Source organism: Rhamphochromis sp. 'chilingali', assembly GCF_963969265.1.
Source record: "Rhamphochromis sp. 'chilingali' genome assembly, chromosome: 21".
NCBI classification, from domain to species: Eukaryota; Metazoa; Chordata; class Actinopteri; order Cichliformes; family Cichlidae; genus Rhamphochromis; species Rhamphochromis sp. 'chilingali'.
In genome coordinates this window covers 17,926,849-17,941,560 of record NC_137949.1, presented here as the reverse complement: position 1 = coordinate 17,941,560, position 14,712 = coordinate 17,926,849, and the positions used below count along the sequence as shown (strand labels likewise).

General features: G+C 38.4%; 3 protein-coding genes across 3 annotated transcripts in view; all 3 read left to right on the top strand.

Moving 5' to 3' along the window:
* Positions 1-533: 533 nt before the first annotated feature.
* slc39a8 (solute carrier family 39 member 8) lies at positions 534-9,312 on the top strand. The gene is made up of 8 exons (XM_080870324.1): positions 534-1,237; positions 1,781-1,943; positions 2,893-3,062; positions 3,209-3,331; positions 4,053-4,214; positions 5,712-5,919; positions 6,331-6,515; positions 8,417-9,312. The coding sequence occupies exons 1-8, from the start codon at positions 1,013-1,015 to the stop codon at positions 8,561-8,563; spliced, it is 1,383 nt and encodes a 460-aa protein (XP_080726450.1). The 5' UTR covers positions 534-1,012; the 3' UTR covers positions 8,564-9,312.
* A 612-nt stretch (positions 9,313-9,924) lies between these two features.
* nat8 (N-acetyltransferase 8) lies at positions 9,925-13,250 on the top strand. Its single transcript, XM_080870533.1, has 2 exons — positions 9,925-10,077; positions 11,245-13,250. The coding sequence occupies exon 2, from the start codon at positions 11,256-11,258 to the stop codon at positions 11,916-11,918; it is 663 nt and encodes a 220-aa protein (XP_080726659.1). The 5' UTR covers positions 9,925-10,077; positions 11,245-11,255; the 3' UTR covers positions 11,919-13,250.
* A 313-nt stretch (positions 13,251-13,563) lies between these two features.
* LOC308389268 (dynactin subunit 1-like) overlaps positions 13,564-14,712 on the top strand; it is a 35,661-nt gene continuing 34,512 nt past the window's right edge. The window contains exon 1 of the mRNA XM_080870529.1: positions 13,564-13,697. The gene's annotated coding sequence lies outside the window, so the exon portion shown is untranslated. The remainder of the gene's footprint in view (positions 13,698-14,712) is intronic.

Here is a 14,712-nt window from a genome sequence, read left to right as displayed (position 1 = left end):
AATCTCAACTTCTGCACCTAATTCTTGTTTTTTTAACAACTGTACCCATTATTTAGTTACTGTATAGTAAAAAAAAAATCCAGGATGAATGAGAAACCATGTCGTAACAAATTATATTGGTAAGTTCTCCCAGTTTGAAGATGTGGTAGAGGATAGAGAGGCAGACACAACTAACAACAAATTATCATTTATTGAAATTGTAGGTGGAAAATTCAGATAAATAAACTGCACCACAAGTTAAAAGTCCAGCTGTCTTTCTCCAGATCTCCACAACACAAATGTTTTTTCTGTACCACTAAAGCAGTGTTAAAGTGAGGTGGCTCACGCAGTATTCTATCACTCGTAATTTTTTACATATTACAAACTTACTGCCTGTATCCTGCGTTGTTCATCAGATGCCACCGGAGGGCGACAGAAATACCTAAAAAAACAAAAACAAATCACATGTTTATGTTTACCTCCAGCTGTTTCACCATTGATCAAAAGGACGGGGCCACAGCTGTGAGCTGAGCAACTCTGAGTAAGATATCCCGCATGCGCTTTCTAACACTTCACTGTTACCTCACACAGATAGTCACCGAGACAGAAACACACTATTTTTCCCCTCTTGCGTGTGTGTTTGTGTGGCTCTGTGGGGAGAAAGTCAGTCACAAAAGAAAGTACTCAAACAGTGAGCGCACGCTGTCGACCTCCACCTCCGTTTTTTCCTTTCATGGCTGATCTTTGAACCTCGTTAACTCCACACAGATTACTCAGAGCACCGCAGCGGAAACTGTACCTCTATAATAATTTAGGCAACTGGATAAAACCCCGATATCTCCGACCCTGGAATGGATCTGCCTCTGCGCTGCGTGCGGTTTCCACGGACAGCCTAATTCTTATTTCCTGGAGGATCGGTGAAATGCTTTGAGTAAAGCAGAAGTAAAAAAAGAAAAAAAAGAAAAAAGATTTATGTCCACTAGAAGAAACTACATCGCGTAAAAGTAGAAACTACATCGCTTAAAAGTAGACAATGTTGAACCTCATATGTTTTCTAACGTGCGTCTTGGCTTTTATCACAACTTCCCAGAGTGTGCGTGGGAATGTCACTGATGGAGACGCGTTTTTGGAGAATATTATCCACTACTATGGTGAAAATAATTCCATTACAACAACGAATCTTGAAGATTTACTGCTGTTGATCTCAGCCAGACGATCTGACTTAATAAGTAAGGGAAATCCACTGGAAGAGCAAGAGGTACAAACGTATTCTATTTCCTATATACTGCAGTTTTTATTATTTAAAGTTATTGATCATTAAAGTTGCTTACGACCAAGAATGTTTCTCTGGGGCTTACAACCACACACTATTTGACCTTGCATGTAATCCTTGAAATATTGTGTAGCAATGATATATGAGTAGTCTTGTAGTGTAATTACTCATTTCTTACCCCCATATATGCAATTATAGAACATTTTAACCTTTATTTTATTACTTTTTATTATCATTATTTTTTTTATTTTTTTTACATTTTTACTCAAGTCCTCAAAGTTTCTCCATGTGCCATATGGTATCATTTCTGCCTTTAAAAAGACTCTAAATGACCTTAAACTTTCATTACTGAGCAGAATTGTCTTCAAATATTTCTTTACTGCATGTCTCTTCTGCCACTTATAATGAAAGTTTTAATTACACAGCATATCCAAGTACATGCATCACAAAGGGCTTCAGAAAAGAAGCCGGTACATTTATATTTAAATGCATGAAAATTATGTCTAATAACAACTTTCTGTCCCTCAGTGTCTCTCTGCAAAGCAGATCTTATCCCAGTTTGGCTACAATAATGTCAGTCAGCTGACTGTGGAACATCTGGAGAAGATCTGCCCTGCTGTGTTGACCCAGGTGCTGCTGCCTTCCTGCCCTTACATTGCCCCCGAGGAACTGCTTCATGTGGACTACTCTGGTGAGCCAAATCATCCCAACGTGTCTATTTGTCAAGACCTCTGTAAATTAAATAATTTGCCAGGGTTTGCTTGTTTACTTGAATTGGGTCAAGAAAATTTTTGTGGACAGTCCCATTTATGGCGAATGATTTTTAAAGCTGCTGTTGATAGGTTTTTTTTCTTATACTGACCCTGATAAAGAAAATGTGGGACATTCTTGATTCTGATTGCTTAGAGATGGTTTGAGAATGGTAATAATAATTTATTCCTGCTGGACAGTGCAGAAGAAGAATGTTGTAGTTGTGAAGCTATAACGCGCCACATTGTCGGACTCACGGAGCCACTGACCTCGCAGATATCGGCCATATCAACAGTCCTGCTCAGTGCTGTTGACACAGTTATAGCCAACTGTGACTGTTGTTCAGCATGTTGTTCCCGAATCATGCTGTTTCCTCTGCTGGCCTGAGAAGAATTTCTCTCAGGCAAATAAATAGTAATAGTATGTTTTAAAATCTCGAAATAAAAGAGGCCTGGCACTGAAAATAAGAAAATCTATTCACCATTAGATTATATTTAAGAAAAGTAATTTGTGCCCACATTAAAATAATAACTTATATCGTCATATTTCACTAAATAGCATTATTGCTGGTCTAATAACAATGTCTGGCACATTTATTGAAGTTCTTTTAAAAAAAACTGGCAATTTTTCAAAAACAATAAAACACACACATTTGCAGATGGTGTTACAAATGCATTTAAGAAGGTATATTTATTTCTGCAGGTGAGTTTGGTTAGCTAGGGTTTAATACTGCAGTGTTTCACAGGTTGCACATTCCAGGTTCTTGTCACATTGCCAGGCCCCATTTTAGTAGGTATGTTGGAGGTATCGAGGCTGCATTTAAGAGTCCAGAAAGAAGTAAAAACCTTGAATTCTCGAGAACCTTTTCTTTTCGTTTTGTGCCGTGACAGTGTGGGGTTATGGGTTTCTGGCCGTTACTGTGATCAACCTGGCATCCCTGCTTGGTCTCCTGCTCATCCCGTTCATCAAGAAGCCTTATTTCCCCAAAGTGCTGACCTACTTCACTGGTCTGGCCATCGGGACGCTTTTCTCTAATGCTGTTCTTCAGCTCATACCAGAGGTTTGTAAATGGATGAGTGAGTAAAATTAAGCTTGTCACTGGTTTTTTGAGAGATGTTTAATTGTTTCATAGAATAATACCTATGAATGCACACACACACTCTAGAAGTCTTCTCTGCACCACTGACATTCTCGTTTTTTCCATAGGCCCTGGGGTTTGATCCTAAAGTGGATCACTATGCGACAAATGCAGCTGCAATATTTGGAGGGTTTTACCTCCTGTTCTTTGTGGAAAAGATACTGAAATTATGCCTCCGGATGGACCACGAGGTAAGATAACAGTGCAGGAAGTTTCTCAGGTTCAAAGAACTATAATGTTCTCATTCCCTCCTGTTTTACATCTGACATTGAGTATGTCTGTTTTATTGGATAATTTGATCACTCTAATAACACTTCAAGGTAGTCATGTGTACATAAATAATTTCTTATCAGAAATGACACGCGAGATATTGAAGTTCACAGCAATTAGGTGCATTTACAGTTTGGACAGTGACACAGTTTCTGCAGTATGTGCACATTACAGTGACTAGACTGACTGTTTTAAAATACACTATGATGATGTAGTGAGGCAAATCTGCAAAATAAAAAATGTGTCATTGTCTCATTATTCATGGATCTAACTGCATGCTGACCTTATTATTTGAAACCCAGCCCATGTTTAGCACGAGTAATCGTATATTTAGGGCACATTTAGGGCAAAAGTCCAACACTGAAATCTTTATCTTTTGGGTCATCCACACATGATCACTCAAAGAGTGTTCAAAGAGCAGTCCAAAAGTTGTACAAAAGGAGAAAAGATGTGGAAAATAACAAAGCGGTAGTATGCAAAATCGAAATTAGAAGAAAAAGAAAACATGAGGAAACCCACCAAAACCATAAATCATGACACAGATAACAAGTAAACACCTAAAATAGCCTAAATGTAATGTGTTTTTAAGTTCCTGAAGTGGAAAAGGCTTCTTTAACCTGAATTTGATGTCTGTCTTTTTAGCACGGCCACAGCCACTTCACACTTTCAGAGACATCTCAGGAAAACTCTATCCACAACGGAGACGTGGTGGCAACAAAGGACTCCATCATTTTAACTGCCATCACCACCGTCGCTACAGACAAGAGCAGCCCAATCCTAGATACAAACGTGGAAACTTCTCAGGTAACATTTGACACATGATTGCTCTTTAACAGCAGAATAAACTGCGCAGGTTTGGAAGCCAACAGGTATCAGCTCTAGGTCACATCAACCTTTGGAACAATCAATTTTATAATCAAAGACATTTTATCTAGAGTAGCTCAAATGTTTTGTTTTTATCAGCTTATGATAAGCTTGTCAATCTACTGAATCTCCGTTGAAATTATATCTACAGCATGTGTTTGATTGATAGAGACTTGCTGTCCAGCAAATTTTGCTATAAAAGACACACCTCACAGGAAGCAATCATGATATGCTGTTAGGATGTGTGATATGCATAAATAAATTGAAAAGGTAGGCAATATTTAAAAATATTTAATAAGTAAACAGCGATAGTTTTTTTCCTGGAGCCGTTTATTGAGCTGTTTTCAGGCTGATTGGCGTGTCTGTTAATATTTAACAACATTTCTTGTGCCATATGGAGGCCAAGCAAACAGACTTGCTGATGACAAGAAGGGACCGAGCAGCGAAACCAAGCTTCAGGTCTTTCCCCTCGGTCTAAACGCTGGAATTGTCAAAGGAGCACAAAGACTCCTTGTGTGCCCACTGCTAGTAAAAGGGGTTTATTGTTACTGCAGAATGTCTTTAATCAAATCCCAAAGGCGCTGTTTGTGTCCGCATGTTCTCAGGTTTCCTATTAACAGCACGCGTGCCATTATATGTGTAAGCGAGGAGTTGTGTGAGTAATGCAGTGCATCCACTTAGAGAACATATTTCCTGTTTTCAATTAATCAGTATTATTCTGTGGGTTAAAGATGAAGACTCTTTCATGATTAAAGCCTTTAGTACCATCTTTATTTTTGGACTTTCTAGCTGCGTTACTCTTTCTATGACTGTGTAACTATCGCTCAACCTTGAGATCCAACTATTAATAGGACTGCTGATAAATTTCTTAGAAACACACATTCATTTAGCATCATGTCCATGTTCTGTGGTAAATGTCGTAAGAACTGGATGAAATCGTTTAATATCAAGATTTGTGTGTATCCTTTACAGTGGATTGCAACAACATTGGCATTAGCATCATAATTCAGTCAGAATTTAACATTCCAAACTAAGATGTCAAACTATATTAACGCTTAGTTTACTTTTTATAATTATCCGAAACATTCACCAACAGGGGGCAGCATTTTCCTGGTGGGTGTGTTTAGTCTTTGATATGACTTTATAGCTATCCTCATTTCCTCAAAAGACTATGGCAGGTTTGTAAATAATAATAATAAGTTCTGTTGTTGTTGTGTTCTTATTCATGTGAGGTTCTATTTATCTGATCCTGTTAGAACAAGATCATTTTTATTGTGTCATGATAATATAAAACCTTAGAATTGAAAGAGGATGTGCTTTCCTCTCACTGTGAAAGTATGTGATGTAGCTACATGTTGTCTTTCACACTCACTATCAAAACACAATCAGGCATTAGTCGTAGCCGTGTATGTGTAACTTCTCCTGCCACTCTTCCAGGATGCCGAGGTGCCTGATGTCATGTGCCGCTGGTTGCGGGGCCAGCGCATCCGCAGCATCAAGACTGTGGCGTGGATGATAACTCTAAGTGACGCACTCCATAACTTCATAGATGGTCTGGCTATCGGCGCTTCCTTCACAGTGTCTGTCTTGACAGGGTTCAGTACATCCACTGCCATCGTGTGTGAGGAGTTTCCCCATGAGCTGGGTGAGTGATATGTAGCGGAAAATCAGTTTCAGCCTCCTCATGAGTCATTCCAAACTCTGCTGTGCAGCCAAACTTTGCATTGAATGTGCCTGTACATCCTGTATCTATGGGCATGTAGAGACAAGCTGCAGAAGTGCCCCAAGAATACATGTTCTTAGAAATAATGGAAAATATGACTTGCAACTAAAAAACTTCAGAAAAGACATGAGTGGAAGGAACATGTATATATTTACAGTTAGAGTTCAAACTTGCTTTCTGGGTATAAAAATGAAAATAAATCTTTTCATGAAATATACTGTAGCTCGCTTTAAAGGGGGAAATGTGACTAACAGACAAGACAGAAAGAAAAAATGTTGCTTTAAGTATAATGTTCAATCTGCTTGTGTAAAAGAGCTATTTTGTCCTCTCAAGGTGACTTCGTCATCCTGCTGAATGCTGGAATGAGCATCCCGCAAGCCATTTTCTTCAACCTGTTGTCAGCCGTGTCGTGTTACATCGGCCTTGTGTTTGGCATCCTGCTCGGCAGCAACTTTGCCCCCAATGCGATCTTTGCCATTGCAGGAGGAATGTTTCTGTATATCGCTCTGGCGGACATGGTGAGTTGAGTTCTCTTGATGGCAGATACAAAAAAAAGCAGAACCAACATTTATTTAGTCAGTCACTGGACTTCCCCAACATGTTCGAGGCTTCCACTCTATTAAATTACTGATGGGTTTCATGGTTGTCTGCATGTAGTTTTTTATGATCATTCAGCTCCATTGTCTTTGTTTTACAATGCACAACTTTTCAGCTTAAAATCGCTCGTGTTGAGTTTATCAGTGTTATTCCTAGAAAAAGTTGTGTGCTATCTGTGTGAAGCCTCTGATACCTGTAAACTCTGTGTACACTCCTCCTGTTCAAACACGCTGTGACCAAAATGGAGCATTAAGACAAACATTTCATGTGAATTAAAAGTAGAGAACATATTGGACCTATCTTTAGCAGATACTGGAGAGACTGTCAGCTGTGGATGGTTTGATAAAAAATTCAGTATGCCAGCTTATATAATATGATAATATATGTCAGTTACACTCTGTGACCACTATGTTAGGTACAGCTATTCAGCTGCTCGTTAACCTTGATTCATTTAGGATCAAAAAAGAACTGCTGAAGTTTAAACCCAGCATCTGAATGGTGATTTAAATTACTTTCAATGGTATGAGTTTTGCAGAAGGTGCTGATTTACTGGGATTTTCCTCCACAACCATCTCTAACATTTAAAATAAAATACCTTGTTGATATCAGAAATCAGAGGAGAATGCTAAGAGTTCTTCAAGTTGATAGTAAGGTGGCAGTAATTCAAAACCAAGGTATGCAGAAGAGCATCTCTGATAGTCTTTAGAAACAAAAGGCAAAATGAAAGAACAGGAAACTGAGCCTGCATTTTGTGTGGGCTCACCAATATTGGACAATAGAAAGGAAAATCTGGTTGGAAGAGCATGTCAACAACTTGAAACAACTATTAACAACTTGAAAACAGTGATTTTGTGCACATATACAACTTGAAAACATGGGAAGGTGAGGGAGAACATTTCTTGACTCCTTAGTACCAAGTGAGCATTGTTTAAACATGGCAGACTACTATTGCCAACCATCTCCACCCCTTTATGACCACAGTGTGTCCATTCTGATGATGGCTTCTTTCAGCAGGTTAATGCACCATGTCCCAAAGCTCAGATCTTCTGAAACTAGTTTCTTGATCAAAACAGTGAGTTCTCGGTACTCAAATGTGCTCCACAGTCAGAGCTCAATGTAACAGAACACTTTTAGGATGTGGTGGAATGGGAGATTCATATTATTGATGTACAGCTGTACAGCTACAACTGTGTGATACTGTTATGTCAATATGCACCATAATTTATGAGGAATGTTTCCAGCAACTTGTTGAATCTATGCCAGTTTTTCTGAAGGAAAAAGACGCTGAACTGGTACTAACACCTAATACCTAATAAAGTGGCCAGCAAATATAGCAGTATCCTGGTAATATTCAAGTGTAGGTTTAAAATTAAGTCAAAAATACATATTTAATTAAAAGGTTCAGAAATGTGTATGGCACCAAATAACCTTATATTTTCCTGTATTTCTGTAAGCTGTCAGTGCCTTTTCTACCTTTTAAGTTTGGTTAATTAAGGCCAGTGAAATAAAAATATTCACTGCAGTATTTGGTATTATAAGTACAATGTGTTGTGTGAAGAACTTTGTTTTTGTTCCTGTTTTGTTAATCAACTCAAACCTTCAGCTGTTTCATGTAAAGGAACGTATTTAAGAAGGGCAATTTATTTAGTTTTGGTTTTCATGGAATTTGTTAACAATGAGAAAACTTCCCTCGTTTCATATGAACCACATGAGAACAATATAACTGTAGCCATACAAACCTGAATATTTACACTTCTTCTTTTTATATTGTTGCTTCCCAAATCTAAACCTCAACCTTGCTAATTGCTATTCCTCATTTCAGTTCCCAGAGATGGACAGCATAGCACGGGAACAAAAAAAAACTTCTACGAAGATTGTTTTCTTCCTGATCCAAAATGCAGGGCTGCTAACCGGGTTTACCATCATACTTCTGATCACCATGTTCGCAGGAGAGATCAACCTGGGCTAGAGGACACAGAGACACAAGCTGGAAATAAAAATAGATTCGAGCTGCTTCTGTTTCTGCTCACAGCTCACAGAGCTGGACTGCAAAGTAAATTTAAAGTGAAATCCTGATGTTAAAAGTTAAAACAATACTTTTCTACCTTTGTACAATCAATATAGTGGAAGTGTTTACTCCATAAAAAGGGAATACCTTTACATCGTCATGTATGAAATCTAGATGTATTTTAAGGAGACAATAAATTATTTTTTCAGCCTTCATGTATTGTGAACTATTTTATTTTTTAACCTTTTCAGTGCTACACTGTAAACCAAATTTTTTGTTTCCCTTTGTGGCAGGAAAATGAAAATGTTTGACCTCTCTGACCTTTTCCAGGTTGTGTTGCTGCGGCTGTATTTCAAACGTGCAGATTTCTTTTCGCTGCCCTTTCTCGTTTAGGGATTTAACTGAATGATAATTACACCAAGACTGAACTGTGATTGATATAGCAACTCTTTTAATACAGCAATTAATGTAGCACAATATAACCTAGTTATTATGCTCCACTGGACAAAGACATATAACAAAAAAGCTTATCAGAATATGTTTTCTTACTTTTTTATGAGCTCTCTTCATTATCCTCAGGGTGACCTGACAATGGAGTGATTAGGACACATAAGACATGGGAGAAAATGCCTTCAGTGGTGGTTCCTGTTTAGCTGGGCAGTCTGCTCCCCTATCCATCCTCTAAATACCCTCATTTCCCATCTCTCTTCACTGTCTTTGTTAAGTTAAAGCATTCAAATATTTTCAGAAATGAAATAAAAAGTGATTATCGTAATATGTGTGACACTTTAAAAAATAAATTACTTTGCAATGAAAATTTTTAAAAATGGTTTCTATATACAGACTATGAAATCATGAAATGTACAAAAAAATGCTGATTACATAAGTATATGTGTATCTGAGGATATAAACAGTGATTGAGCAGAAGAATACTGCATATTAGGGCTATACATAGTTGATGTGTGAGGACATCTTAATTTTTTAACTCATGAAGGTGAGTCTTCAAAACAATACTCTTAAGCAGTAACATGTATATGCAGTGTACTTCTGAATCTGCAATACAACTTACACATCACAGAGAAGGCTAGGGATACTATTTATCCTTGTAATGTAGTGAAGTTGTTTGGAAACGTAGCAGGAAACCTGGCAGTGCACCACTGCAAAACTGTGATATTACAATGATATTGCAAGTAAAGATTTAAACTTTACCCAACATTATCTCCATATCTGGAACAATATCTCCAAAAAGGCTGTAGCAACAGCCTAAAACAGTAACAGTAAAAATACATTAATACATTAAATGCATTAATATCAACCCTAAAACACTTTCACGCCAGCTTTCAAAGTTCTTCCGACGATCCCTGAATGTAGCACGGTAGACATGAGGAAGTAGTTTAGGAGCCAAGCGAAATGAAGGGCTTTTGACTTGGGTAAACTGAATTTACACTCCACTTTCAAGGACTGGCATAAAACAGGTAAGTCGCATTTATTTTGTGGTTTTTGTGAGTCATAAAATATCAGAGCAAACTGCAGTCCAATCCTCAGCGCCTTTGTGAGGTTAGCACTGATGCTAGCTTCTGTTGGCTAATCTGGATTGTTTATTCACCTTTTCTGAAAGGACACGACGAGTTTAATATGTGAACGTGTCCCGTCTAATATCTGGTCAAATAGCGGACAGTTAGCATTACTAAAGCTTATTTCGGTTTTGGGCTAACTCATGTGATGTGCCTTCAGGTGTGTTTAACGGACATTTCGATCAGAGATGAAACTGTTTAATTTTTAAAATAGCTTCCAACTCCAGCCACACCGTGTTTGTTTATTTATGTTTACACTGTTTATTCTGGTGCATACTTTACGAGTCATTTAAGCCAGCAGGGTTTTCTTAATCTTTGTGATGGTCGACATTTTCGCTTATATTTGGAAATAGACTACAGTCAACAGGATTTATAAAGGGGTTGCATATGAAATAAAGAAGAAACCTGTTCTGCAAGTGTCTTAATGACTCTGTTATTGTACTCACATTACAATAAATCAAGCCATCCGATGGAGGATTTCATTATTATTAACATTTATTTCGAGAATAAAGTCAAAATGTGGAGATTGCATTTGTTGTTTCAAGTGCCACGGCTGTTTTACCCTGTACAATATGCCTTGTGCAGAAGAGTTGGTGAAACAACGTGATCAGCTGTGTCTTAAAAAAGAGGTAACGGAACAGGGCATTTGCATCACGGGTGTGCGACCGATAAATCTGCAACAGCTGTGTGATGCTGTCGTGTCAACATGGACCAAAGAAGAAGAATTAAGGGAATTCTAAAGGCAAATCGGTGTCTAACCCGATACCAGAAAGGTGTACCTAATAAAGCAGATGTTGAGTGTATTATCTCACTGAAATATATTGGTGTCTGTATTTTTAGGTTATAATTTCTGCAAAGACAAAATATATTTTTCTGGAAATTGAATTGCATTCAAGTGTTGATGATTAGATGTCTTTACTACCACTAATTACTACAGAAAATGATTGTTTTCGCCTGAGATAAAGAAAGCTTTTGTCAGAGTGAAAAAAGTGATTTTGTATTGCAGATTTGTTTGATCCCTGCTTGTATTTTGACATCTCTCATGTCTTTACCTCTGTGATTGAAAAGCTGAACGAGCCATGGACAACATTCAGATCCGGAAGTTTAATGATGAAGATGCTGATGTTGTGAAGGAGCTCTTCACCTTGGGGATGAGTGAGCACGTGCCGTCATCCTTTGTGCACGTTCTGAAGCAGCCGCTGACCCAGATGGTCCTCATGTGCATGTTCTGCGCTCTCCTGACCAGCTCTAAGTCCTTCTTGCTTCCCGTCTTGGCCGTCACCTTCTGCCTGGCTGGAGCCCGGCAGATGGTCGTCTACATGTTCAACAAATACATCGAATCCACGCTCAGAAAGGACCTCAACAACATCAGTGAGACCTACCTGAAAGGGAAAGACTCATGCTTTTGGGTGGCTGATAGCGATGGCCGGGTAGTGGGTTCGGTGGCTTGTCTTCCTGCTGAGGATGCTCCTGGTTGCTTGAAGCTGAAACGCATGTCGGTCCGCCGCAGTCACCGCGGGATGGGCATCGCAAAGGCTCTGTGTCGTACAGTGGCTGAATTTACTCGCGACAGGGGTTACGGAGCTGTAATACTGCAGACTTCTGTGGTGCAGACAGATGCTCAGAAGCTGTACGAGCACATGGGCTACAAAAAGATAAGAGAGTTTGTCGTTCCAGAGTTTCTTGCCAAAATCCTAAACTTCACCCTGCTTGAGTACAGACTTGATTTACAGCAGGACTGAAGAATGGACTGAATCAGATATAAACACTGACAACCATTTCAGGGCAGCAGTACAACACATTTATCTAGTTCCTCCACTCTGTGTTTTCCCAGCATGTATTTGATTGAGGCAGAAACACTCTGGACAGGTCGGGCATGGGGGGTTGAGATGGGGGCGTGTTTACTCAACACTTGTAGAGCTGGTCCAGTTGTGTTTTCTCCTGTTTCAAACACACACAAGATCGTTACTGTTTTATTTGTGTGTAAAATAGTTGGTTCCACAAAATGTTAAAGTAGAAAAACTCAGCTTTTGTTAAGGGTTTTGTGTTGATTTGTCATTTTATTTAACTTCTACATGATTTTAACAATAAATGTATACATCTGAACACAAAAGCTGCGATCACTTTTGCAGTGTTATTTCAAATCTGTTGTTTTTGCTCAGTTTGTGATGCATTGATCCAATACAGGAGATCACTAGAGGCCCTTTTAGTAACTTAGCCACAACAATCTCTGGTGTCATTAAAATATTCATAATAGTTTGGTTATAAATTTCTCTCACTGTACTTTTCTGTGTTCATAATTCTATTAATTTGGACAAGATCTTTAACATCACCAGATGTTAGCTAGGTCCAAACAATGAGAGAGCCTCCACTGTTTTTAACAGATGGCTCTACACTCTCACTGTTGCATGTCTCTCCTTACCTCCTCCATATATGTATTGAAACATTTTCTAATTTGGAATAATCTCTCCATCATCTCCTTCGACCTGTTACCACTGATTTTCAGTCCAGTTCTTATATCATTTGCCATACCTTATCCTTGACAGCCACTTTTCCACTGGTCAGGTACAAAGACTGGACTGAAAATACACGAAAAAGCAGTCAATGCCGACAGAAAACTTTAAAAGAACTTTAGAAACCTTGAAGAAGTATTCCTCAAGGCCCTCTTAAAAATGTTAAGATAGTCTGGCTGCTTGGAGTAAAATATAGATAAGTGAGGGGTAGCTTAGGACTTTTGCACAGTGGTGTGTAATGTTACAATGCATGCACTACTTCTGTTTTATCCAGAAATACACTCATATATGTACAAATCACTTAATACCTCTATGCATGGAAAACTACCTGAAGTCATCTTTATTTCTATGGTCCTCTGAGCAGAGTGTTGAGACTATAGATTGTACTGCTGGAGGCCCAAAAAGGAAGCTGACAGCTGTTCAGCCCAACAGTGTCTACTGTGGGCCAGGGGGAGGTTGTGGCTGCAGGGTGAAGAACCCAAACAGATATTTTGGGTCACTGCTTTGGTTTGAGTTTATTTTACATGCTATATGCCTCGCTGTAAATGACTACCACCTCAATGATGCTCACCTGTGTCAGGTTGTTGTTTTATTCCTTAAAAAAATAATTAAAGCTGTGAAGAGTATTTTTGTTTCATTTAAAATTTATACTTAAATTGTGATATAAGGTACTTTTGTACTTGCCTGTAATCAGGAAATAAGTACAAAATAATGCCACGATAAATAGCACAAAAATGACAGAAAAAAGCAAAATTTAAATTAAAAAGTTATTTCATTTTTTATTGATATAGCCTCAGTCTGTATGTGTTTAAACCGTGTCATCTTTGTGCTGCTGAGCTCGTTTAAATACTTGAGTTTTCATCGGGCCCCTGAGTTTGTGTCAGGCGGGCTGAGTCAGGCAGCAGCTCGGCCACCTCGAAGCGGATGTGTCCGGCCAGACCTCCATGGATGGATGTAGCCTGTCAGGGACGAAGCGGAGCAGTTAGCCGGATATTTTGACGTAAGCAGGTAGGTATTAGTGCATATTTATCATCTGACCGTCGGGGTTTTAACTCAGAATACACACACACACACACCTGTCTTAAACTATAAGCTTGTGGGGTTTCTTAATATTATCTCTTGGATATTATTATTTTTATTCATTTATTGAAATTGCCAAACGAAGCTAACGAACGTTGCTGCTAGCAGCTGATCAGGGAGTGTCTGCCTGACAGCTGACAGCACCAAATGTGAGCGTTAAAATTAAGGTTTAGTATTAGTTACAGCTGTTAAAATTAAATGTTCTCACATTAAAACGACTAATAATGAAGAACATGGCAAGTGTAATGAGCCTTGCTTGCTATTAAGGCGGCTGTGTCGATATCCAATCCTAAAGGGATGATTATTCTCGGTTAAATTAAATAATCTTCTAATCCAGATTGTTTTTCTTAATTTGTCATCCAGTTTGGTTAATCTGTCGGGAGAAAATGTCCTGTAGGGCTTCAGCCACACCCATGCTGTGATTTATTGTGATTACCAGCAGAAGCAATACGCAGAAATGTATATAGTTATTATTTTAATGTGTAGTAGTATCTTAATTCTTTCCCAGTAATACATGTATAAATAAGATATCATTGTATGTCCCGATTATTGCAGCAGAATTTCAGCCTTCAGTAGATTTTATACACACTAGATGGCACCAGATTACATATGTAAACATATGGTACAGACTATAGACATGCACACTATAAATACTTTATACCAGTTTATACTAAGGGTGCTTTGTGTTTTATGCACTCAAATCCTAATTGAATGCATACAGGGTTGAAGTGCTGGCTTTACACAACTATTCAACTGATGACCTACTTTTCTTTTATGCATTGCTCAGTGATGAGACCATCCTGAATATCATTGACATGCAAGCATTACAGGCTGTAATTCCCCCAGTATTCTCCAGCAATTAGACACATTTAAAAACATTGTTTGAAAAAAGGTTTGCATGGTCACATCTGCTGTTTTAATCTCACTTCAAATAAACTTGAGT

What these genes read in the sequence shown, in the direction of transcription:
- slc39a8 (XM_080870324.1), top strand. Translation starts at nt 1,013, where the DNA reads ATGTTGAACCTCATATGTTTTCTAACGTGCGTCTTGGCTTTTATCACA. An exon ending in TTCTTCAGCTCATACCAGAG is followed by an intron (nt 3,063 to 3,208) that starts GTTTGTAAATGG and finishes TTTTTTCCATAG; the next exon opens with GCCCTGGGGTTTGATCCTAA. An exon ending in GGAGTTTCCCCATGAGCTGG is followed by an intron (nt 5,920 to 6,330) that starts GTGAGTGATATG and finishes TGTCCTCTCAAG; the next exon opens with GTGACTTCGTCATCCTGCTG.
- nat8 (XM_080870533.1), top strand. Translation starts at nt 11,256, where the DNA reads ATGGACAACATTCAGATCCGGAAGTTTAATGATGAAGATGCTGATGTT.